At 48.2% G+C, this 26,171-nt stretch overlaps 1 protein-coding gene across 1 annotated transcript in view; it reads left to right on the top strand.

Moving 5' to 3' along the window:
- Positions 1-530: 530 nt before the first annotated feature.
- The window catches only part of AQP9 (aquaporin 9), a 43,353-nt gene continuing 17,712 nt past the window's right edge, over positions 531-26,171 (top strand). Inside the window, exons 1-2 of the mRNA XM_035131855.3 lie at positions 531-1,251; positions 25,388-25,514. Of these exons, the coding sequence (XP_034987746.2) occupies positions 1,150-1,251; positions 25,388-25,514 (229 nt within the window). The 5' untranslated portion in view covers positions 531-1,149. The remainder of the gene's footprint in view (positions 1,252-25,387; positions 25,515-26,171) is intronic.

The raw sequence follows: 26,171 nt of genomic DNA, 5'->3' as shown, positions 1-26,171 counted from the left end.
CTTTAAAGTCTAAAAAAGCTTGAGACCATGCTCCTTGAAGGGTGGTTTCCTCTTATGTGACTCTGCCTAAAATCCTTTGAGATTCGCTGCTGCCCCTGCCCCCCCCCATGGTGCGACACATGGCAGGGCTTTCTCTGTGGTGGCCCTGTCTGTGGAACTCCCTGCTTCAAGAGGCTAGGGGTCCTCTTCTTCTCTTTGTTCTACCGGGAACTGAAAACCTTTCATTTTTAAGCAAGTTTTTGATTCTGTTCCTGCTTAATATGTTGATAGCTGGTGCTGCTCTTTGTTCCTCTTTTTAGTATTAGCCAATTTGTTTTGTAATGATTGGACCTTTGTGGGTTTTTTCTTTGCTTACTTGTAAACTGCTTTGAGAAGCTCCTGGACAGAGGAGTCTGAATGATCCAGCAGAGCTCTCCTGATATTTTTAACACCCAGAAGATTCTCTGGTGGGATGCCAGAGCAATGCCATTGATTCGCCTTGTCTGCAATGCCCTCGGTTCACCTGGGCATGTGGAGACAGAATGCATTCTACAACTGCGAGCAGTAATCTGACTCTCACCTTTTCAGTATGGACACACCTCCTGGTAACCATCCAGAAGAAAAATCTTTTGAGGGTTGTTTTAAAAAAAACACCAGGCAATTACTGCAGTGCTTTTGCATTTGGCAGGTGATATAAGAGATCATTTTTCCTGCCTTTCTGTCCTGCCCCCCCCCTGCCCTCAGCTTGTTTAATTGCATGGGTGTTTATTTTGGAGGGGGGGTCGTGATTAGCAGATAATGATTAATCCAGAGAGCCAGAAATTAGGAGGGAAAGTGTGGGCTAGCTCCTGGAAGTGAGCTGACGTAATTATCTAGTCAGGCCTGATATAAATAGTGCCTGCAGGACCAGAAAGGAAAAGCACATGATGGAAGCTCTCAATGAACGAGCAGAGAATGTGAAGTGGCCTCTGTAAAGCTCTGGAACGAGCGGATGATTGCAAGGACTGCGTTAGGGCACTCCACAGCTCATATTTCAACATATGAGGAGGTGTGCCAAAGTTAAGAAGAAGAAAAGGGAGGGAAGTAAGTGACAATTGCAGAGAAAATTGTAAAGCTACTACCCTTCTTCTGCTGCCTTGCTCCAGAAGCACCAAGCAAGGAGGAGCCAAAATGAGCAAGAAAATGAACAGGAGTTTCAAGGAAAAATTTGCCCTGAAGAACCGCTTGGTGAAGGAAGGCCTCTCAGAATTCCTGGGGACGTTCATTCTCATAGTAAGTGTGAGAGCTGCCTCCCTCCCTCTTTTCCTTCCTAACAGGGTTGACCCAAAGCAGGCAACTGGTGAGTGATATCTTCTGCCACAGCTGTTCAGCAAGGAAGGTTGAGGCGCGCTGCCCACTCAACTGTTGTGCTGCCTTATAAAATATAGCAGTCCCAGATTTAGGGATGAGGGGGAAATTCAAGTCTGTTTTCATTTAAAGGCAAAGTCACCAAATTAGCCATTTCCAAAACTGTGCCGAGCAAAATGCGGCCATCCTTTGAAATTCACACTTCTCCAAATTTTGCATTTCTCCAGCCCAAGTGATGTGTACCAAAAAATGTGTCTACTAGGGTAGTGTGCAAATAAATGCATGCATTAGTGAAAATGATGTACGAAAGCACATCATGTTAGAGAAAATTGCTTTGCAAAAATATTATTGCTTGACTTTATTTGGCAAGTTAAATATATCACTTGATTGTAATAAAACCTCTAAGCCATTTACAAGAAATGTTATGTACTGTATTAGGTATAAAATGCACGTTAAAATGCTGAAGAATTTTCAGGACCTAAAAAAAAAAGTTTGCTAACTGATGTGGAAGTGTGGAGAAACTGAATTTAGGACTAGAAAAATAAGAAACTGAGAGAAAGTGAAATTCTCATATTTGCGCCCCAGTTTATTCATCCCCAGTGCTTGCTGGCTAAACTGGTGTTGGGTGGGCTGTGCAAAGCGTGACTGGGTGCATGCTGTTGTTCACATAATGCACCAGCTGCCCTTTCTATGCCCAGCACATTATGACTGGTATTTCTATGGTGCTCTCAGCGTGCCTGATGCGTAAGAAAAGTGCAAGAGGACAGGGAAAGACAACAAAGGATGGGAAGGGAAGTGCAGGCAGGAATGTATCACAAATACAGCCCAGCCTTCCTTCAACCCAGTTGCCTCCTGATGTTTTGGACTTCAACTTCCACCAGCCCCAGCTAGCATTCAGACCATCTGGAGGGCGCCAGGTTGGAGAAGCCTGACTTAATCCAAAACATGTTGGGTAATTGGTTTTCAGTTAACAACCATAGCTACCTATTTCTATGGCAACACGCTAAATAATACAAATACTATTTGTCCTTGCAACAACCCAGGGCCTGTGTGTTTAGAGTGGTTTGCCAGTGAAACTGTAGCTCACACTTACTTCCAGCCATAGTTAGAACTTCCATTTTACAGACTGAGAAACTGAGCCTGGGGAACAATAAGGTGCCTGAGGGCAGTGGCAGATTTTGAGCTTTCAAATCTCAGCTACGCCCTGTGCGACACCCAAATTCTGCACACACCCTGGCTCTCGCCTTCTGTTCCAAGTCATTGTTGCAGCACCCCCTGAGGCCCCCTCTCGGCTCAGCACCCAGTGTGGGCAAGCCAGTCATGCTCTCCTAAATCTGCCCCTGCTGAGGGCTTCCAAATAGGAGGTAAGTTCAGGTCTTTGCAAGTTTGTGCTGGCCTGGCACATTTTGGTGCCGGAGGTGAGGAATTACCGGTACATCCACAAGAGTGTTCTCCCTGCAAGCCCCATTGAAATGAATGGAAGCTGCAGACTACATTGAAAGAGACAATGCCTTCTTATTGATAATTTTATTGTTTTATCTTTTTTGTAAACCACTTTGAGGGGTTTTTTTTACAAGCTTTTATGAAATAAATATATAGTAAATTGCACTACATAATCGGAGTCACATTCAGAATACACCATACATGCTGTTTTAGTGTTTATCTAACAAGTCCGTCCCCCCATATTTTGATCACACAATTTGCTGTAAAATAAAAAAAATTCCTTCAGTAGCACCTTAAAGACCAACTAAGTTTTTATTTTGGTATGAGCTTTCGTGTGCATGCACACTTCTTCAGATACACTGGAAACAGAAGTGTCAGACCCTTATATATATACAGAGGGTGGTGGGGGTGGGTGGGAATGGGTGATGGGCTGATGGGAGTGGTAAACCTGTGGATGGCTGTTAACGGCTGCTGATGACTGCAATTAGTCCTGGGGGGGGGGGAGCAAGGGCTGAGGCGCTAAAGAAACCTTGATCATGCATAATGAGATAAGAATCTGATGTCTCTATTCATCCCAGGTGGCTCCATGGTTTTAAGCTTGGTAATGAGTTCCAATTCAGCAACTTCTCTTTCCAGTCTGTTCCTGAAATTTCTCTGTAATAAAACAGCTGCTTTGAGATCTTGTATAGAATGTCCTGGGAGATTGAAGTGTTCTCCTACTGGTTTCTCTGTCTTCTGGTTCCTGATGTCAGATTTATGTCCATTTATCCTTTGGCGTAGGGTTTGGCCTGTTTGTCCAATATAGAGAGCTGAAGGGCACTGTTGGCATTTGATGGCATACACAATGTTAGAAGATGAGCAATTGAATAGTCCTGAGATGGTATGTTGGATGTTGTTGGGGCCAGATCCTGAGATGTCCTGAGATGATATGATATGTCCTGAGATGGTATGTTGGATCTAGCCCCAACAACATCCAACATACCATCTCAGGACTATTCAATTGCTCATCTTCTAACATTGTGTATGCCAGCTGTCACGGTGGCCGGAGTGGACTACTTCAGAGTAACGACACCACGCAGCTCTGCATTTTATTCTTTTATTGGTGCTGCGTATTTACAGTGCTCACGTCATTGCTATTTACACGGAGTGATGTGGTCAGTCGGTTTCAGAACCTCCTAATGGCTTTTGGCGCGTCTTTCTCCAACACAAAAGCTTTGGCAGACCCATCCTCTTGCCCCTCCTCTTCCTGCGTAATTCTGGAGTTGGGGGGATGGGTCTTCCCCCCTTGCTTGCCCCTTCCTGTCCCACCTGGGACCCTGGCTCCTCTACCTTGCCTGAGCCTCGGACACGACTTCCTGCTTCCCCACTGGAATCGGAACTCTCCCTGCTTTCCCCTTTGCTCGGGGACGGGCTTGAACTCAGGAGGGGAGGGACTTCGCGATATCCCCTGTCCCTCACATCCACCCCCCTCCCAAGCTCTCCTTCACCCCTCCCCAGGCCCCCCCCATGTGTCGGTGACGACTGGAAGCCTAAGAACTCAGTGCTCTCCGAGCCCGTTGGTGTGAATACCTCCCCCCAGTCCTGCGAGCCCCCCCCTTCCGCCTGGGCGGACGGGAATCCCAAAAAGTCCGTGGCGTCAGAGCTGGTGGGGGTAAAAACGTTCTGCCAATCTGCTCCTTCCTCTGACTGGGTGGATCTCGGTGACACCCATACCTCATCCTCTGGTTCCTCAAACTCCGCTTCCCAGCGCCATGGTGAGCTGCTCTCCCGTGCCTCCTCCTCCTCCCCCTCCCTTTCCATGTGCCAGGGCTTGGGTCTGTGGGGAAAGAGGGCGTGAAATTCTTCCACCAAGAATTCCTCCTGTATCTGAGTGGCTGGGACCCATTCATTCTGGGACGGTGGAGCATCCTCCCATGCCATGAGGTACTCCAGTCCCCCCACCCCCCACCTTGAATCCAGGATGGCCGTGGCCTCATTGAGTTGCTCCCTGCCTTCCCTCTCCCCCCCTCCCTCGGGGGTTTGTTCGCTGTCTCGGAGCCTGCTGCTTTCCCTGTACGGCGACAGCAGCGATCTATGAAACACTGGATGCACCCTCATGTCCTCTGGCAGTGCCAGCCTGTATGCCACCGGGTTGACCTGTTGCGTGACCGTGAAGGGGCCCAGCCTTTTGGGTGCCAGCTTTTTGCACCTCCCTCTGGTGGGAAGGCCCTCCGAGGACAACCACACCTTGTCCCCCACCCTGATGACCTCCCCTAGTCGCCTGTGGCGATCTGCCCCCTTTTTGTACGCTTCCTTGGCCCTCTCCAAGTGTTCTCTGAGCTGCTGGTGCACCGTCTCCAGTTCCTCTGCCCAATCCTCAGCCTGTGGGCCCTCCTCCTCCTCCTCCCCCTCCCTCTCTGGGAAAGATCTGAGGTCGCGCCCGTAATTGGCCTTAAAGGGCGACACCCCTGTGGAGACGTGCACTGCATTGTTGTAGGCAAATTCTGCTAGTGGCAGGCGATCCACCCAGTCCGTTTGCCTCTGGCTGACGTAGCATCTCAGGTACTGCTGCAGAATGGCGTTGACCCTCTCCGCTTGTCCGTTGGTCTGCGGGTGTCTAGCCGTCGACAAGCTGACCTCCACCTGCAGGAGGTTCATGAGCCGCCGCCAGAACCTGGAAACAAATTGGCGGCCACGATCCGAAATAACCCTTAAAGGTAATCCATGCAGTCTGAAAACGTGATCAACAAACAGTTTGGCTGTCTCTTCTGCAGAGACTGCCCTGGCACACGGTATAAAGTGGCACATTTTGGACATGAGGTCCACCACCACCAACACTGCGGTCTTACCCCGGGAAGAAGGCAGATCTGTGATGAAGTCCATGGACAGCACTTCCCACGGCCTGTGTGGCGTGGCTAAGGGCTCCAGCAACCCTGGTGGCGCTGCCCTGACCACCTTTGCCCGCTGGCAGGTGTCACAGCCCCGTACATAGTCTCGAACATCTTCCCTCACCCCTGGCCACCAGAAGTGTCTCATGACTAGGTGAGTGGTCTTGTCCCTTCCAAAATGCCCCGCCGTTGGGTTGTCGTGCATCTGTTTGAGGACCGTACGTCTGAGCTGGGTGGTGGGCAGGTACAGTGCACCCTTGTAGAAAAGCAGCCCTCTGCGTTCTGCAAAGTCTTTTGCCTGCTCCCTCCCCCCTCTCAGTTCTCTGAAGATGCGGTTGGCAAAGTCATCCGCTGCCGTCAGTGCTGTGAGTTCTGCCTCGCTCACCACTGCTGCTCCGCAGGACCATGCCGACGGGGGGAAAATGTGCCTTGGGGCTGGTGGCTCCTCCTCCTCCATGTACTCTGGCTTGCGGGAGAGGGCATCCGCCCTGACGTTCTGCTCTCCCGGGATGTAGTGTATGGAGAAGTTGAAGTTCGAGAAGAACTCTGCCCACCGTATCTGCCGCTGGTTGAGCACCCTGGCAGTTCTCCAGAACTCCAGGTTCTTGTGGTCTGTGCACACCTGGATGGGGTGCTTGGCGCCCACCAGGAAGTGTCTCCAATGTTTGAACGCAGCGTGGATCGCAAGAAGTTCTTTGTCAAACACGGTGTAGTTGCGCTCGGGCTGTGTCAACTTCCTGGAGAAGAAGGCACAGGGTCTCCACTCCCTGTTGGCGTCCAGTTGCAACAAAATGGCGCCCACAGCTTTCTCAGAAGCATCTGTCTCAATGCGTAGGGGCGCGTCCTGGACCACGTGGAACAGGTTCTGGTCCGAGGCGAACACCCTCTTGAGGCTTTCGAACGCTGCTTGCGCCTCTGGTGTCCACCTGAACTTCTGCTTGCCTCTCAGGCAGTCAGTGATGGGAGCCGTAACGCGAGAGAAGTTCTTGATGAACTTCCTGTAGAAGTTGGCGAAGCCTAGTAGGCGTTGGGCATCTTTGCGCGTCCTGGGGCTGTGCCAGTCCAGGATGGCCTGCACCTTGTCCTTGTCCATCGCCAGCCCCTTGTCTGACAGCTTGTAGCCCAGGAAGTCCACCTCCTTGGTGTGAAACTTGCACTTCTCCAGCTTCACATACAGGTGGTTCTCCTTCAGGCGCTGCAACACTTCCCTGACATCTTTCACATGCTGCACTGGGTCATTGGAATAGATAAGGATGTCATCCAGAAAGACCAGGCAGTTCTTGAAGAGGAGGGACCCCAGGACGTGGTGCATGAAGGCCTGGAAGCAGGCTGAGCCCCCTTGCAACCCGAAGGGCATCACCAGATATTCAAAAGAGCCCAGAGGCGTGAACATCGTGGTCTTCCATTCATCGCCTTCCCGGATCCTGATCAAGTTGTACGCCCCCCTCAGGTCTAGCTTGGTGAAGATCTTGCCCCTGCGTGCTGCTGTCAGGAGATCATCCACTCTGGGCATGGGGAAAGCCACTGGCTCTGTCACCGAATTCAGCCGTCTAAAATCCACCACCAGGCGGCGCTGTTGCGTGTCTTTCTTGTCCACCCAGAAGACTGGGCTGCCCCCTGCTGCCTTGCTTTCTCTGATGAACCCCCGCTTGAGGTTCTTGTCGATGAAAGCGCGCAGATCCTCCAGTTCCTGGTCTGACATGGCGTACAGCTTGGCTGGGGGTATAGTTGCCCCTGGCACCAGGTTGATCTGGCAGTCAAAAGGCCTGTGTGGGGGTAGGTGGTCGGACTCCGCTTCGCTGAAGACCTCCTGCAGGTCCCAGTACGGCTTGGGTATCGCCTCACCCCCTTTGACGTGCATGGTGGCCACCGTGGCTATCGGAGGCCCCTCCCCTGGTTGGTGCTGCATGCAATGTTCCAGGCAAAAGTCCGATCCAAAAGTGATGCATCTCTGGTGCCAACTGATGGAGGGGTCGTGGCGCGCCAGCCAGCTCATGCCCAAGACGATGGGGGGGTCTGAGATGGTGGTGACGTTGAATGCCAGTGTCTCTGAGTGCCTTCCCACCGTCATTCTCATGGGGGGGGGGTTTGATGAGTGATGGCCCCCCCCAGCAGCTCTCTGCCGTCAATGGTTGCCACGTGAAGGGGAAAATCCAGCTGCAGAAGCTGGATCTGGTGCTCTTCTGCAAAGTTTCTCGAGAAGAAGTTCGCTGAGGCACCACTGTCAATTAAGGCAAGGACTGTCAGGGGATAGCCATTTGGGAGCGTTAGCGTGACTTCTAGAACCACTCCTGCTCTGGGAGGGGTGGGCTGGCTCTGCTCCTCTCTGTGCGGGTGGGTGGGCTGGGGCTGTTGTCTGCTGACTGTGCCTGGCTGCTGCCCCTTGTCTCCTGCAGCCAGGCTTTCCCGTTTCCCTGCTGTGGTGCTGCGTCAGTGGGGGAGGGCACCACCGTTCCCGCCCTTCCTTGCCACTCCCTGCGATGTGGGCAGTCTCTGACGAGATGCTGTGGGGAGTTGCAGAGAAAGCAATTCCCGCCCTTTCCCTCCTTGCGTCTTGGCGCCGCTGGGGTTTGAAAAGCCCGCGCGCGCGCGCTATCAATCTGCATGGGTTCCTGGTCCTGGCTGGCCCCAGGCGTGGCTTGAAAGGGTTGTTGGGGGAGTGGTTTCTCCTGCGACCGTGGGAACCAAGCCCGCTTTGCGCGCGTTGCTTGTTTGTCGCTCCACCGGGATTCCTGTCTCACCCCCACCGCCAGAGCCGCTTTGCTCAGCTGATCCATATCACTGGGCTTTGGACCTCTCGAGAGCTCATCCTTCACCTCCTCATGCAACCCCAAGTAGAACGCCGCTTGCATTGGGGGGGACCCCAGTTCCCACCCCAATCTGTGCACCAGCATGGTGAATTTCGCCCAATACGCGCGAACTGTCATATTTCCTTGGCGTAAATTATGAAGTTCCTCCTTAGTCTGGTCCATATGACTATCGGACGAATACATCGTTTTCAAACCTTCTAGAAATAGTTTGACATTCTTCATGCAAGGATTCCTTGTTGCAATTAACGGTCTTAGCCACTCCCTGGCTGCCCCGGTAAGGTGCTCCACAATAAACGCTACTCTGTGCTCATCATCAGGGAACTCATCGTGGTGCAGCTCAAGAGCATACACAATCTCAGTCTCAAAGCCTTGAAATTCCTTCGGGTCTCCATTGAACTTGCTAACTAGGGTCCCAGCTCTCCTTCCTGGCAGCACTTGGACTTGGGGTGCCCCTCCCGCCTTGTTTTTCTCTGCATCCAGCTTGTTTTGGAGGTCTACCGCCACCGCCCTTAATTGCTGCTCTTTTTCCTGAAGCTCTCTCACCTGTTCCGCAAGTTGTAGCCTGTCGTCCTGGACCTTCTTAGTCTCCTCTTTAGCTGCCTTCAATTCTCCCTGCGCCTGCAGCGATAGCTGCTGCAGTTCTAGCTGGGCTTGCTCCGCGATCTGCCGCCACTTCTCCGCCTCTGACACGCTCATCCCGGCAACTCCAAAGTAGCCCAAAAATGATTAGGAGGTTGCTGTCACGGTGGCCGGAGTGGACTACTTCAGAGTAACGACACCACGCAGCTCTGCATTTTATTCTTTTATTGGTGCTGCGTATTTACAGTGCTCACGTCATTGCTATTTACACGGAGTGATGTGGTCAGTCGGTTTCAGAACCTCCTAATGGCTTTTGGCGCGTCTTTCTCCAACACAAAAGCTTTGGCAGACCCATCCTCTTGCCCCTCCTCTTCCTGCGTAATTCTGGAGTTGGGGGGATGGGTCTTCCCCCCTTGCTTGCCCCTTCCTGTCCCACCTGGGACCCTGGCTCCTCTACCTTGCCTGAGCCTCGGACACGACTTCCTGCTTCCCCACTGGAATCGGAACTCTCCCTGCTTTCCCCTTTGCTCGGGGACGGGCTTGAACTCAGGAGGGGAGGGACTTCGCGATATCCCCTGTCCCTCACACCATCAAATGCCATCAAATGCCAAACCAGTAGGAGAACATTTATATGAGATAAATGATGGGACACCTGGTGATTTTCATGGGACAAGTAACAGAAAATGCATTGTTCAGGGGCGTATAAAAAAGTTCCTATATGACACGGACACGGGTCACAGGTGGCGCTGTGGTCTAAACCACAGAGCCTAGGGCTTGCCGATCAGAAGGTCGGCGGTTCAAATCCCCGCGACGGGGTGAGCTACTGTTGTTTGGTCCCAGCTCCTGCCCACCTAGCAGTTAAAAAACACATCAAAGTGCAAGTAGATAAATAGGTACAGCTCTGGTGGGAAGGTAAACGGTGTTTCTGTGTACTGCTCTGGTTTGCAACATGCTGGCCACATGACCCTGTGGACAAACATTGGCTTCCTTGGCCTATAGAGCGAGATGAGCGCGCAACCCCAGAGTTGTCTGCGACTGGACCTAATGGTCAGGGGTACCTTTACCTTTACCGTGGTACCCCGCAAGACGAACGCCTCATGCAATAAAAAAATCTCAAAACGAAAGCGTTTAGCGATTTTTTGGACGGCTCCGCTGGTGACGTCCACGGCCGCCGCTTCTGCCTCCTGCAGTGGCGCGGTGCTCATGGCAGCCTCCGCGGCTCCGGCCTTGCCCTCCTCAGTGGCTTCCATGGCTCCGGCAGGAGCAGCAGCGGGGCTCGCCAGGCGGCCCTTGGCAGGAACAGTGGCTGCGCCTGAAGGAGTAGAGGCTGCGGCAGGAGGAAACCCCGCGACTCCGTCTTGCTTTCTCCAATCTCTGTATGACTTCCGGACTCCTTCCAGACCCCTGGCCCTCCTCCTGCTTCCCCCTCCCCAGAGCCTTGAAGACTTCCGGCCGTGGCGGGTGAGTCGGCGACTTTTTTGGGGGGGGCGCTTCTTTTTTCCCATAGGAACGCATTAATTAAATTTCAATGCATTCCTATGGGAAACCGCGCTTCACAAGACGAAATTATCGCAACACAAAACGACTAGTGGAACGAATTAATTTTGTCTTGCGAGGTATCACTGTACCTTTATATGATCCTACAATTGGTGACGCATGCCGCTAAGAATGTTGCCACTTTGAAGTCTAAGAACAGAACTTTTAAGTCCAGAACACATTCCGCTCTACCCAAACTCTTGATTGGAACATTGTGGAATGTAGATTCCCTGGATCTATTCAAGAAACCATCCCTCTGCCAACTGGAACCTGGGTTACTCCCCCAACTGGAAATTAAATTCAAACTGGGTAGAGAATTCATCTCTCTCCCTACCTATAAAAGCAAACACAAAATGGACACTTGCATAATTTTAATTCTTTTCAAAGTCCAGGTGGTGGCTCTCAGCTTAGGCCCATATTGTCCTGAGCATCCTAGCAGACCCCCCAACATAGCTGTCAAGTTCTCCCTTTTTTAAAGGGAAATTCCCTTATGCTGAATAGGCTTCCTCGCGAGAAAAGGGAAAACTTGACAGCTATGCCCTCCAAGTGTCCCCATTTTCCAGGGACATCGTAGAGATCTACAAAAGCAGTCTCTGTTTCTAATTTAATCCCAGAATGTCCTGCTTTTCCTTAAGACGTCCCTATTTTCATTGCAGAAATGTTGTAGGCTATGGATTTATCCGACCCCTGAGCCATCTGAGCAGCCCTGTATAGGGAAACTTTTAAATGATGTTTTTATAAATGTTAAAGCTGCACTTTATAAATATGTTACAAACCACCCAGAGAGGCAACCCAGGCAGATGGGTGGGGTATAAATAGTAAAATTATTATTATGGAATGGGACGTCGCTATTTTCATCAGAGAAATGTTGGAGGAGATCTCCTACGAGCAATCAGGGGTTTTTTCTACATTATTCCAGCTGGTTTCCAGAACAAATGACCTGCAATGACGCACAACATCAAACAGACACCAGAAGACAACAAACTGCACAGACAAAGGTCAAAGGTTAGGAAAGCAGGGGGGGCGGCTTTGTTAGCACAGCTAGTGGACATTTATTTGCCTATGCAGGGAGGGGACATCAGAGAGTGATACAGGGCTAAAGGAGGGTAAACTGAGAGCTGAAAGCAAGGGGTGGGCAAGAGCCAGGATGGAGGTGGCTGATGCTTGGCCCAGATAGTGAGAGAACCCTGGAATGATCATAGGGAAGAAGAATAGTCTGGCATGGCTTTGCTCCCCACGATTTGCAGCCTGCCAGCCCCTGTGTGATCCTCTGGTGTGGGGTAGCCAGCAATCTAGGCAGCAGCTGCCTGGAGCAGGAAAAACCTGGGGGGGGGAATCTGAGACCTGCAGCATGCAAATTGTGTCATAGATGGCAACCACCACCCACCACCTCTGGAGGAAACACAATTGCTCTTCCCTTTGCATACAACAAATGCTAGGAGGTCCTCTTCTCCTATCTGAACATGCCTGAGAATCACGACTTTTCAGCACAGGCCCTTCTCCAGGTCTTTCCCATGACGACTGCTTCTTGGGGGTCCTATGCCATGGACTGGCTGGATGCAGAGGAATGGTGGGGATCCCTCAAGGGAACCCCCAGGGGAAGAAGGCTCGGAGCCAGAGGATCAGTGGTGGGACAACGATGAATGGTCAGAGGGAGGAGACTGGGAGGAGAAGGTGTCAGAAGCTGAAGAGGTAACAGGGTTCGATGAGCAGGAAGAGGCTGGGGCAGAGAGCAGTTCAAAAGCAGAAGCAGAGGCTGGAGAGGAAGGGGGCCAAGAGTAGGTCAGGCAGGCTGCTGAAGAAGCCAGGAAGTCTTCCCCTCCTGCTGTGACCAGCTCCCCTCCCACCTTGTCTCCCAGAACACAAAAAAGAATGAAGAGGGTGGAGCAAAGAAAGACGATATGGAGGAGCCTCAGGTTGCTGGGGAAGGACCTGAGAGAGAGTCTTAAGAGAGCGGTGGGGAGTCAGGGACCTTCAGTCCTCACAACCGCCTACTTGGGGCAAGACTACTGGGAAGAGTTGCTGGGATCACTAGGCCTGCACTGTTTTTGGTTTCTTTGAACAAAGAGTTAACTGACACTGGCTGCTTTATTACTGACCTGCTCCTGATTCCAGCTCCTGATATTGTATAAAGGGAGGCCTGTCTGGTGGTGCTTTTTATAGCATTGCAATCTGATGAGTTGGTATTCTGCTTGACTTCCTTTGATTCCTCAAATTATTGCAACTCAGTTTGGGAACTTTATTTGAAATGGAAAAGCAAGCTACAGGTATTTGAAATGAATCAGATGCTCAAGGCGGGGGTGGGAGAGAGGAGAGAAAATGAGGGCTGATGGGACTTGTAGTCCAAAACATCTGGAGGGCACCAAGTTGGTGAAGGCTCATGCTGTGGATGTTTACTTTTCCCATTTCATACTCTCAGCTGAGGGACATTCTCTACTTTCCAGAGTGTTGAGAAGTTCCTGCAGTGCCTGAGTCTGGCTTCCTTTGGAGACAATTTAGAGCACTGCAAATGGCATGGGGCACTTTTGAAATACTCGCTTTAATTACAAATTTGCAGGCAGAGCATAAGTGGAGGCATGCCTGAAAAGCAGCAGACCTGTGAACCCAGATCAGATCCTCAGTCAGATCACAGCCTTCTCTCCCTCTCTTCTTTCCCTGACACTTTCCCTCTCTCTCCCCCAGACAACCCAAACTGCTGTTTTCCTCTTCACACTCACCCAGCTTAAATCAGCCACCCTTCTCTTAGCAGGGGAGGCCACCTGTTGCCTGCTCCAGTATCCTGTGACTCATTACTATTAGGCCACCTCTGAATTTTTGGGTGCCAATAGAATCATAGAACTGGAGAGATGGAAGGGACCCCAAGGTCATTCAAGTCCAACCGCCTGCACAGCAATAATCTTTTGCCCAACATGGGGCTCGAACCCATGACCTTGAGATTAAGAATCTCATGCTCTACCAACTGAGCTATCCTTTCAACATACCAGAGAGCTTGGGTTGGGTTGGTTTCCCGGTTGCTCTTGCCAAGTGCTTTTGTTGTTTGGTGAGCATGTGAGATGGGGTGGTTGAAGAAACCATGGTTAAGGAAGGGTGCTGGATCCATGCATAACACCAGGCCACAGCTGAAACATGCTTGGAGGCAGCATGCTTTCTGAATACCAGTTGCTGGAGGCTGCCAGAGGGGAGACTGTTCTTGTGTTCAGGTCCTGCTTGCAGGAGTCCCACAGGCATCTGTCACTGTGAGAACAGGATACTGGACTAGATGAGCCACTGGCCGGATCTAGCAGGCTCTTCTTAGTTATTTAGTAAAAACCAAAGTTTGTAAGCCAAGAGCAAATCATGGCTTTAGATCACAGTTTGTTACCAGTAAACAAATCATAGTTAAGCTGCTCAGCGGGGTTCAAACAAATGAACAATTAAGAAAGTGTACTGTAGTTTAATGAACCCTGATTTGGCATCTGTGAATCAGGCCTCTTTCTCTCCCAGCCCAATTTATCTCACCTGATTGTTGTGAGTGATGGTAAATGGCAGGTAACCACTTCCACCTTTTCTCAGAGGAAGGATGGGACTTTAATCTGGGATATGATGCCAAGACAATGTAAAACAACACTTCCTTGCTGTTCTGATTGTGGGATTCATGGCCACCATAGTGCATAGTGGTCATTTTCTAACTCCTTGTCATGCTTGCCTGTCTATAAAAAACATAGCTTCCAAGTTTTCCCTTTTCTCACGAGGAAGCCTATTGAGCATAAGGGAAAATCCCTTTAAAAAAGGGATAACTTGGCAGCTATGTATAAAAAAGGGTTTTAGCACCCAAGCACAAAGCATCAGAACTCATCCACATGAGAAAATACAGCCAGTTCCTTTTCTATTTACTATTTAACACCTCTATTCCTGCTTAATTTTTTTACATGTAAAAACGGTCTTTCTTTCTTTCTCATTTTACAAAAACGCAGTCATAATGTTTTGAGTGTATGGGTTTCATTTTCCTTGTGCAATTAGAATTAGATCTTTATGAGTTTTAAAAGCTTTAAAATGTATAGAGTTTGGCTATCACCTTATGAAACATACATTTTGTGATTGAGCAATAATCTCACATTCTGCCATTTGAATGGAAGCGGTCTTTGAAAAAGCAATCTTGGTATGGCTCACATCCACAGTTTTTGAGTACTTAAATGGCCATCTTTAATTCTAAGCTGCTTTTTTAATATATAAATTAAACTTGGGCCTGAAACCAAATGAAGGGAAATCCATTTGAACCTGAAAGGGTATTGATTGTGTTCCTTGGAGACCTATGGAATAATGGATCTGGCCCATTTTATTACTGCAAGTTTGATTACCTTCTAATATGCAGCAGAGAAACGATAAATATATAACTAATTATCAAGGAAGAGCCACTTAGTTGTCCAGCCAATTCAGTACTTTACCAGAGAGTTATGTGTCACCTGCACCAAGAGAAATGGGTCAAATCTCACTCACTGTTAATGTCCACACGGCCAGCTGCAGGCTTTGCTCCCCAGCCCCCTGACAATGTCGCAGAGGATATTTCTCAGATTGCTCTCTTGCTCGGCTGCAGATGGATGCCAGTTTTTGAAAGAGCTGAAGGTGAAAAGAGAGCACAGTTGTTGCCTATGCTGTGTACACAGTCATCCCACCATCATTTGGACAGCATGTCTACTCATTCAGGCATTTCTGTACTGCTGAATCAATTGTGTCCTCTATTATTATGCTCCTTCATTTTTATTCATCAGATTTATATCTTAACTTTCCTCCAAGGAGCTCAAGGTGGCATATAGTGTTCACTTCCGCCCCATTTTATCCTCACAACCACCCTGCAAGGTGGGTTAGGCTAAGAGGCTGCGACTGGCCCAGGTTCACACCCAGTGAGTTTCATGGGTGAGCAGGGATTGAACCCCCATCTCCCAGGTCCTAGTCCAGCACTCTAACCACTGCACCACACTGGCTCTCCCATCATTCCTGGCCAGGAGCATCCTTGACCGATGGCCATGCCAGAAGGGGCTGATGGAAGCTGGAGTCCAATAACATGAATAGAATTTGTTGTTGTTTAGTCATTTAGTCGTGTCCGACTCTTTGTGACCCCATGGACCAGAGCACGCCAGGCACTCCTGTCTTCCACTGCCTCCTGCAGTTTGGTCAGACTCATGTTTGTAGCTTCGAGAACACTGTCCAACCATCTCGTCCTCTGTCGTCCCCTTCTCCTTGTGCCCTCAATCTTTCCCAACATCAGGGTCTTTTTCAGGGAATCTTCCACTTCTCATGATGTGGCCAAAGTATTGGAACCTCAGCTTCAGGATCTGTCCTTCCAGTGAGCACTCAGGGCTGATTTCCTTTAGAATGGATAGGTTTGATCTTCTTGCAGTCCATGGGACTCTCAAGAGTCTCCTCCAGCTCCATAATTCAAAAGCATCAAATCTTTGGCGATCAGCCTTCTTTATGGTCCAGCTCTCACTTCCATACATCACTACTGGGAAAACCATAGCTTTAACTATATGGACCTTTGTTCGCAAATGGGTTGCCATATTTTAAAAAGGTGAAAATCCATAGAATAGGGCTGCCAAACACCTGGATTTTCCTAGACATTATAGCAATTTCCACCCAGACGCTCCTAGCAAGAGCAGAATATCGTCTATGTCCGAGAAATTCTAGGTGTACAGCAATCCTACTCTAAAACCATAGAATTGTAGAGATGGAAAGGGCCATAAGGGTCATCTGGGCGAATCTCTCTATGGTAAGATATATTGTATCTCTTTTTCATTTATATTGTTATTTCAAAATTTGCATCTATACACATGCAAATGTATGCAAATCGTTGTCATTTTCTTGCAATGCTTACTTACTTCGCCAAACCTTTATTAGGCATTACAAACAAAAAAAGGTAAAGGTAAAGGGATCCCTGATCATTAGGTCCAGTCGTGACCGACTCTGGGGTTGCGGCGCTCATCTCGCGTTATAGGCCGAGGGAGCCGGTGCACAGCTTCCAGGTCATGTGGCCAGCATGACTAAGCCGCTTCTGGTGAACCAGAGCAGCAACGGAAACGCCGTTTACCTTCCCGCTGAAGCGGTACCTATTTATCTACTTGCACTTTGATGTGCTTTCGAACTGCTAAGTGGGCAGTAGCAGGGACCAAACAACGGTCCCTTATATTACAATATTATATTATATTACAATATTAATTAATATTATTAATATTAATATTAATAATTAATATTATGTTACAATATTATAGTAATATATATTACAAATATAGGCCATCATAAAAACATCCATACTGTATAATTTTTTTAAAAAAAATACAAATAAACAGCCATGTAAAAATACATAATAACGAGGATTTCCGTTTTTCTGCAGTGCACTCTACTAAGTGGCTTACAAGGCCAACTCTTTGATTCTATGAACTGTGGTTAAATAGGTTTTGAATATTTCTGTGGTTCTCCAAAAAACCTACCACACCTGTTAGACCAAAGTTGATAATGGGATAAAATGGATTGGATAAAATGGGATAAAATCGATGTACACCATGGGCCTTTCCTTGTCTTGAGACAATTTATCCTGGACTCTAAATCATCCTTAGCTTATTCATTAATCCAGCCCCAAATGCATTTCTTAAGAAAGGATGAGAAGGTAACTTTATTTATTATCACACACTTCTGCCTCAGTTTCTAGTCAGCTTCACTAACATCAAACATCCTATGACAAAGGCCGATCCCAACTGTAGGGTAGCTGTCTCTCTAATTCCCATTTAACAAAGTGAGAACGGAGGCCAAAGGAATTACCAGCCTGGCCAAGGCCACCCAGGGAGGCCCTGTTCTTCTGAAAGCTGAGGGCCCAGACCTCTTAGAAAAACCCTATTTATACTGGAAAGTCATATTTATATATCTTGGAAACACTAGTGGATACTCCCTGAAAGCAGCTGAAAGAAGACACCGATCTTCAGGGCCGGTGCTAGGGATTTTTGCGCCCTAGGCAAGATCACCTTCTGGCACCCCCCCCTCCAGCAGGGAGGAGACACCGTGGAGGAGCCGGGCTCGGGAACGGCCAGAGCTCTTTCCACAGCGCACCCTGGCCTCGCCTCCATGTGGGCGGCGAGGGGTGCTTGCTCCGCATTGTTCATGGGTTGGATCGGGGCACAGCCCAGCCTTACCTTCCAAGTCCCGGACTGCAGAATCCGGGACCAGCAGCCGTGTGACACCGGAAGTTGCGTCGACGTAACTTCCGGTGTCGCTTTGCCCTTCTATGGGCACCCAAAATGGTCACCGCCGGCTTCAAAAGTAGCTTCTACACATGGCCAGAACTGCGTCGACACAACTTCCGGTGTCACCCCGCCCATCTATGGGCACCAAAAATGGCCGCTGCCGACACTGGAAGTCGCGTCTATGCACTTCCGGACATGCGTAGATGCGACTTTTGAAGCCGGCGGCAGCCATTTTTTGTGCCCATAGAAGGGCAAATCAGAAAGAAAAAAAGGCCGCTGGCAGGAGAAAATAACGGAGAAAAACAGGAGACGAAGTGATACGGGGGACCACCGGGAAAAGTTAAGTAAAAACGGGGGTTTCCTGGGGAAAACGGGGTACTTGGCAGCTATGAGCCCAGCTGTGGTTCTCCGGGGGGCAGCTGAGCCACCGGTTTCCTTCCCCCCCCCCCCATGGTTGTTGTAGGCATTGGGAAAAGGTTATGCATGTTATATCAACTGCCTTGTTTTTGTAGCTCAGTCTTCTCAGGTATGGAGTGGTTGGGTTTGGTTTTTTTTAATATGCTATTGTGGATATTACATCAAGATTTTTTTTTCAAGGTCGTCTACAAAATCTCTTCAAAAGACAAAACAGAAACAGTGATCGATCAAGAGCAGGGCACTAGTGACAGGACCTTTGCAGTGATAGCCTCATACTTGTAATAAATGTTTTGGCTTCGTTCTGTTTTTTAAACAAGACTTTAAAAGCCATTAATTTTGACCTAAGTTTAGCAGAGAGGTTGGGCTTAATGATTTATACAGCAGCTGGTTCTAAAATTGCCTTTTCCAAATTGTTAAATCTGGTTTTGTATTGAATGCTGTACCAGGCTGTGAAATTGTTTTTAAACAGATGCTTTAATAGGGAATAGACTGCTTCCATTTTATGCTTTATTTTTGCATGTGAGTCACTGGGGGGGGGAGTTTTGCCCTGAAAGGGGTCATCAAATTGTGTTTGTGTGTGATCTTTTTTAAAATCCTTAGAACAACCCTGCAAAAAAGTCCAGTAATATTGACCCCATATTGCAGAATGGGAATACTGAGCCCAAGGGAGAGAGATTGGCTTGCCTCAGTCCACAAAGTGAATTTCTGTCTAGATTTGAACTAGAGGCTTCCTGCCTGACCGTCTCTCCTATACTCCAGTAGCCTTCACAGGTGGTAATTATGTAGAAAGTAATTGATTTTCTTCATTTCACACAAACCATCCTCATGTTGCACTGAAACAAAGCCTAAGGACCTGAGTGCTTTTGTGCTCATTTCCTGCTTGCAGGCTTCCCAGAGGCTTCAGGTTGGCACCTGTGAGTTCTGCACTAAATGAACCATTGGCCTGATGCAGGAGATAGACTCTTCTTATGTTCTTCCCTTGTATGCCTCACCATACTTCACTCCCCACTGTTGTCTCCCCTGTGTCAGATTTTAGACTGTATTCTCCTTGGGGCACAGACCTTCTTCAAAGTCCCATACCCACTGATGACACTCTATCCCTATATAGATTAACAAGATAATAATAGAATATAGCAACCTCTACATCCTTATGTAGCCAAAGCAGTACCACACTTAGAACTGTGGGAGTGGGGGTTCCAAAGTTTGCAGAAGTACAAAGGGGAAGAGGAACCATTGATGGGGGAAAATACCCCAAATGTGGACTGAGTATGTTCAGTGGCTGCAGAAGGCTGGGACAGAGGATGAAAACCCGGCAGGCTGGAATGGAGTAGCCAGAAAAGGGGCCTGACTGGCCACAAGCCCCCCACACTGCAAACAGGTCCCATTTGTAAAAGAATAAAAATAAAACGATAATAACCTCAAGGAACAATTGTGTGCCATCCCAAAGCTTACTGCCTGCATTTACCAAAAGAAGTTGAATTTCCTCCCCAATCCGTTTTTAAAATTAAGAAAAGTTAAGAGAGCAGCATCTCTTAGAGGTGACATGGGTGTTCGAGAGAGGAATTCAATTGCCCACTCAGCCACGAAAATCCCCGGAAGACTGTTGGCTATCTCTCAGCCTACCCTACCTCAAAAGAATGTTGTATGGATAAAAGGGGGCGTGCGAGAACCATGCACCCCCTTTTGAACTCCGGAACAACAAGAAGATATGATTCTGGGGTTTCAAAAGCAACTTAAAAAAACCCAAACCAGAAACTTGTTTGTTACAACAAATGAGGAGGAGCAGGAGTAAGACTGGGCGGGGAGGAGAGGCAGAGAGAGCATGATAAGTTTCAAGAGAGCGAGAGATCGATCGATGGTGGGGGAGATGTTTAAGAGAGGAGAGGCAAAACTTTTTTAAAAAAACTGCACTGATCGAGGGAAGACCTCCAGGGTCTTTCCAGCAGTTCTCCCCACCCCACCCCACCCCCGCGCGCACCCCGCTTTTCTTTTGAAAGGCGTTCCAAATGAGTGGAAAGCAATCACCATGTCAGTTAAAGTGAGTGTTGCAGGGCAGGCAGATCCTAGGCCAGTGATGGCAAACCTATGACACGCGTGTCAGATGTGACACGCAGAGCCCTCACTGCTGGCACGCGCCCCATCGGCCAATTCACGGTGTTGTTGTTGTTTCCCCCCCATTTGTTCTCCCGCTCCTCCTACAGCTTGTCTCCGCTAGAGCTTGTCTCCGCTGTTAAAACCCGGATCCTTTTTGTTGTTGTTGCTGCTGCTGGTAGCCAGAGATTGGTTTTTAACCCGTTCTGTGCTGGATTTTTTGGCGCTTTGGCAGACTATGTCGGTGCTGTGTGTAAGTTCCAGCGAAGGTATTATTCGTCATTTATTTCTGTTCTCTTTCACCCCCAAAAAGCAAAGCAACTTTTGCACCCCCCAAAACACCTTCAAAACTTTGGTCAGCAGCTCCCCCCCCAAAAGCTCAACAACTCTGGCACTTTGTGATAAATAGGGGGTTTTTGGTTTGGTTTGGTTAAATAATTAGTTTTTGGTTTATTAAATACAGTTATATATTACAATTATACATTTTTGTTATTTAAACTAAAAATATCGCGGAATTATGTTTTTTCCCCCTCAAAGTGACACATCACCCGAGTTATGCTCATTTTTTTGGCGAATTTTGACACACCAAGCTCAAAAGGTTGCCCATCACTGTCCTAGGCGCTGTTGTGTTAGAGGGAGGGTTGTTCTAAGGATTTAAAAAATAATAAAGGGAAATAAAGTCCGTCTGGAGCGCCGGGTGGTGATGTTTTCAAAACAGCCTCTGCTCTCTGTCAGCCCATCACTCTCCATAACATCCCCGCTTGCTTCTCTCTCCTCCCAGGGGGAAGGAGGGGAGCGGGGCGGGCGGAGAGGTAAAAGAGCGCCCGCTCGCCCGCTGAGGCACTAGCAATCGGCTTCTCCCTTGTGCCCCCCTCCCTCCTTTCCTCAGAAATTCAATATTCTCTTATGAAATCCGGGAACAGCAGCAGGGCAAGTTCAGCACCACTAAAGAGGAGGCAAAATTTTGAGAGGGGGGGGGAGCATGGTCGGCAAGCTACATGCAGATGTGGTTGATCTGGTGGGCTTCCATTTTTAAAAAAATTCTCCCGATGTTGCCGGGCAAGGGGCGGGCCAGCAAGGAGGCGTGTCACGCCAGTCAGCCTCTAGCGTGGTGCCTCGCTAGCCCACCCCTCGCCCAGCAATGTCGGAAGAAGAAAAAAATAAAAAAAGGAAGCCACAGCACACAGACGCGCCATGGGAGGGCGGCGGGGGGGCAGGCTGGTCAGCGCCCCCTCCATTTTGGCGCTCTAGGCAATGGCCTAGTTTGCCTAAATGGACGCACCGGCACTGCCGATCTTTAATCTCCCGTATGAGTGGGCTGCCGATGAAACACGGCTACTTCCTAGGGGATAAGGGAGCCACTCACTCCTCGGAGGGAGAACTGTTTTCCTCCATGTAAAGTTAGCCACCTTCCAGACAAAAACAAAGATCCGGTGTCTTGTGAGGCAAGGGCTTTTTGGCAGAGGCGGCCCAGGCAGCCAAACGAAGCTTTAGGTTAATAGCTACCATCTTTCTTATTTATTGCTGAGTGGAAAGGATAATGAGAATTGGGAAGTGAGGGCAAAAAGGTGCAGATTTGCCTGCCATAGCTCCTGCCAAGCATAGTGAAGGCCAGGGAGGACCCAGGCCCAGGCAGCCCCAGAAACAAGCCTGGTCTGGAAACCTTGGAGAGCCACATTCGCCAATTTCCCTTCAGTTGTTTTGAACTGCAGTGTCCCTGCAGGCTGGGGCTGATGGGAGTTGTAGTCCAAAACATTTAGAGGGCACCAGATTGACAAAGGCTGTTTTATAGGTGTCAGAGAGAACCGCCACAGTATCATGTCCTGGTTGGTTTCTTAGGTGTCCTCCCCTCCTCTGGGGCAGAGCTGAGTTGTGACAGGCCAGCCATCTGCTGGTGTAGCCAATGCAAGACAGGCTACTCTAGAGTAAATGGCTGCAGGAGACAAAGAAGGAAATTGCCTTTCCCCCTTCTTTAGTGAAGAGGGGAAAGTAAGTGTTATACAAGCACAATAATGTCCCTTTTCATCATTGGAGAAGACAATCCAAACCACCTGAGAAGAGATTAAAGGTAAAGGTAAAGGGGCCCCTGACCATCAGGTCCAGTCATGTCCGACTCTGGGGTTGCGGCGCTCATCTTGCTCTATAGGCCAAGGGAGCCGGCGTTTGTCCGCAGACAGGTTCCGGGTCATGTGGCCAGCATGACAAAGCTGCTTCTGGAGAACCAGAGCAGCGCACGGAAACGCCGTTTACCTTCCCGCCGGAACGGTCCCTATTTATCTACTTGCACTTTGATGTGCTTTCGAACTGCTAGGTTGGCAGGAGCTGGGACTGAACAACGGGAGCTCACCCCGTTGCAGGGATTTGAACTGCCGACCTTCTGATCAGCAAGCCCTAGACTGTAGTTTAACCCACAGCGCCACCTGGGTCCCTTTTCATCATTGGAGAAGACAATCCAAACCACCTGAGAAGAGATTATCTGCATATTAAGTTGCCACTTGTGTAATGTCACATAATACAGTACAAGGAAATGGAACAGGGGGGAATTGTGTGGGGCATATCTGCCAGGCCAGCGTCTGACAAAGTCAGCAAAGAGGGGCTGATTTATTCAGATTAAGCCAATTGCACTGTGCCTGAGTGGGACAATCCAGGTGGCACTGCATTTCCTCACCTCTCGCCATCTGCAATTTCTCTTGCACAACCATCAGTGAAATAAATGGGAGCTCTCTTGCAATGTCACAAAGGATTCTGGGCTGCAGCATCAGAGAGGTTATTGGAAGTATGGATCTCAGGCCATATGCCATGTCAGTAGCACCCCTGAAAACAGGGCTGCCTCAAACGATAGCATGGAATTGCTGGGGCATGTAGGGTGGTTTTGTGTCCATGGCAGCAACTATGGATTCTCTTCCGTTTCTCACTTAGCCAAACTGAAAAATCAGTTGATTACGGTACATTTCCATATCAGTGTGTGTGTGTTTGCAAAACATCCCATGAAAAATTGTCAGTGTTTTAGTGGGCATTACTCTTAATAAACTCATATTGTGTGCATTTTACCGTACATTTTATGTCATTTTCAGCAATATATGCATTTTATACACAGTTTTGTATGCATTCGTTTTTGTCAGAGATCTAAACTGCAAAATTCAGAGAGGTGTAAATTTCAAAGGATGTCTGTGTTGTGATTTGTGCATTGTTTGGGGAAGTGTAAATTTGGTAAGTGAAACAAACTAAATCCCTCCTTGCCATCCCTAATGGCAGCCCCATTCCCACCCCTCTGGACTCAACATTTGCCACAAAGAGAAGCTCTGCTATTGTTTTAAGGAGGGAAAAAAAGTCTGAGTCACTGCTTGTAAGGAGGGGAAGGAAATGTCAAATTCACCCTTGTTTTCATAACATTTAAGGAAGTGAAATGCAGCCCAGTTTTACAGAGAGTTCCATGTTTTGGGGTTGCTCTGAACTGGGCAGAAGTTTTAATGTGGGAAGGGACATTTTTATAGTGGAGTCCATTAATAATACCCTGAATGTGGGTCATGAGGAGACCCCAAAGAGGAATGGGTTCCACTGACATCTAATAAAACAGACTAAATTCTCATGAAATGTTTAGTGTCAGGGTGGGGCTGGGGGAAGATAAATTATCAGAGAAACCAAATGGTTTATAGAGGATCTCTCATTTTAAACTGTATTTTTCTCAGTTGACCTTGGCATCAGGATTTCCTGACCTCTCCACTTCCCCTTTCATTTCCCAAGGAAGCTTTTAAGTTGGCTAAAAGGGTCAGGTTTCACTTTTATTTGCTTCATATAGCTTTTTCTAAGGCCCAACAATAGATTAAAGAATTTGAGGTAGATTAAAATGCAGTCTTTTGACCAATCAATTGACTAAAGCTGACATATATTTGCATACCACCAAAACCTAAATATAGGTGACTTTTTAAGATGCTGGAACCAGAATCTCCCCCCAAAACCCTGTGCCCTCCTTGCTCTGCAGACTCACCAATTTAAATATGCCAGTTAATCAAATAATGCTTAAGTTAAAGTTTGCATTTGCAAATAATGAGTAGCCCTTTCCAAAAATTCTCCACCCTTGTCAAGAGGAACAAGGTATTCACAAATACATCAGGGGCCCCACAGTGGGCAAACTGCTTCAAAGAACTGACTTCATTTTGTTTTGTTTTAATGGACAAAGGATGTATGCGATATGCACAACATGCATTTGATGGGGAAACAGGTTTTTTAAAAAGATCCATGTGCCCACTTTGGGCAAGAGGATGAAATTCTGACTGCCCGACAGTGCTGCAGATTGCAACCAGCATACTTTTCCCTCTCTCTGGGTGGATCTGCACTGACCTATTTAATCTTAAGGCAGCCCTGTTTAGGGAAGCTTTTAATGTTTGATGGATTTCTGTATTTTGGTGTTTTGTTGGAAGCCGCCCAGAGTGGCTGGGTGAACCCGGCCAGATGGGCGGGGTATAAATAATAAATTATTATTATTATTATTATTATTATTATTATTATTATTATTAAGCTGTTAGAATGATATTAGATATATCATTATAAAACGTCACAGGGCCTACTTGTAAATTATAAACATTTCTTACCTGTTTTAATCGTCAAAACACTGTTTGCCTCTTGCTGGTTCCTGATTGCTCTGCAGCACCCTCTGGTGTCACATTTTAATAATGCTTTAAGAACGTTCAAAGTACAGTGGTGCCTCGCTTAACAAATGCCCTGCTTAACGAATTTTCCGCTTAACGAAAGGTTTTTTCTAGTGGAGGTTGCCTCGCTAGACGAATTCGTTTTATGAAAAATTCGTCTAGCGAATCGCGGTTTCCCATAGGAATGCATTGAAATTCAATTAATGCGTTCCTATGGGCAAAAAAAATTTCAAAAAAATTTCAATGCATTCCTATGGGATTCGCTAGACGAATTTTTCATTATAAGAAAAGACCCATGGAACGAATTAAATTCGTCTAGCGAGGCACCACTGTAGAATGTAATGTGTTCAACTACATTATGAAAACCATTCCTTAACCCGCCTTCCTTAACATTATAAACCATGAGTCTACATCCACCCTCTCTCTCTTTCTCTTTCACTCTCTCTCCCAAACTACAGGCCCTGGGGTGTGGTTCAGTTGCGCAGTCTGTCCTTAGCAGAGGTGAAATGGGAGGTGCACCAATGGTGTCCATTGGCTTTGCCATGGCTGTCACTATCGCCGTCTATGTCACCGGAGGTGTTTCTGGTAAGCTGACATTTTCGCCGTGTTGCTAAAGAAGTTGGAAGAGAGCTGGTGGGATGGAGTGGTGGCTAAGAAACTAGACTACAGATCAGGAGGTTCACAGCTTGCATCTTATCCCTGCCATGAGAAAACTCAGTGGCCTCAGCCAAAGCCCCCGTTCTTGGCTCACCTCCCCCTTTTGTAATAAAGAGGGTGGGATAATATTCCTGATTTACCTTATTATGTCGGGTCAGGCGGGGGCAAGAACGATCCCCAGGCATAATGCAGGAACAAATCCAGCGTGCAGCTCTAGAGAGAGTTCCGACAGCCCTTTCCTGATGATTTATTACGACCCATGTCTTAGAGACATTCAGAGTCCAGCAGAGATAAGACGCAGATGGAGCCAGGCTGAGGTTGTGTACTAAAAGCTACTTTATTAAGCGTAAGGCAGAGCAAAAGAAAACATGTCTTCTCTCGCTGAGAGAAGTCCGAAGAAGAAAAAACAAACGGAAACAGAATACAGCAAACATCCGCTCCCGTGATTCCAACGATCTTTGCTGGAACGCATAACACAGGCATGTGACCTGTACTGTGAGAGGAAGAGAAACCTAACAGTGAGTTCTATTCAGAGCTTCTGTAGGTAACAGTGAATGAAGCACTTTGAACACTTGAAAATGCTAT

This window comes from Zootoca vivipara, chromosome 13, assembly GCF_965207765.1.
Source record: "Zootoca vivipara chromosome 13, rZooViv2.hap1.1, whole genome shotgun sequence".
Lineage (NCBI taxonomy): Eukaryota > Metazoa > Chordata > Lepidosauria > Squamata > Lacertidae > Zootoca > Zootoca vivipara.
Note: the sequence above shows the minus strand (reverse complement) of the source record. Positions and strands in the feature narration are given on the sequence as shown.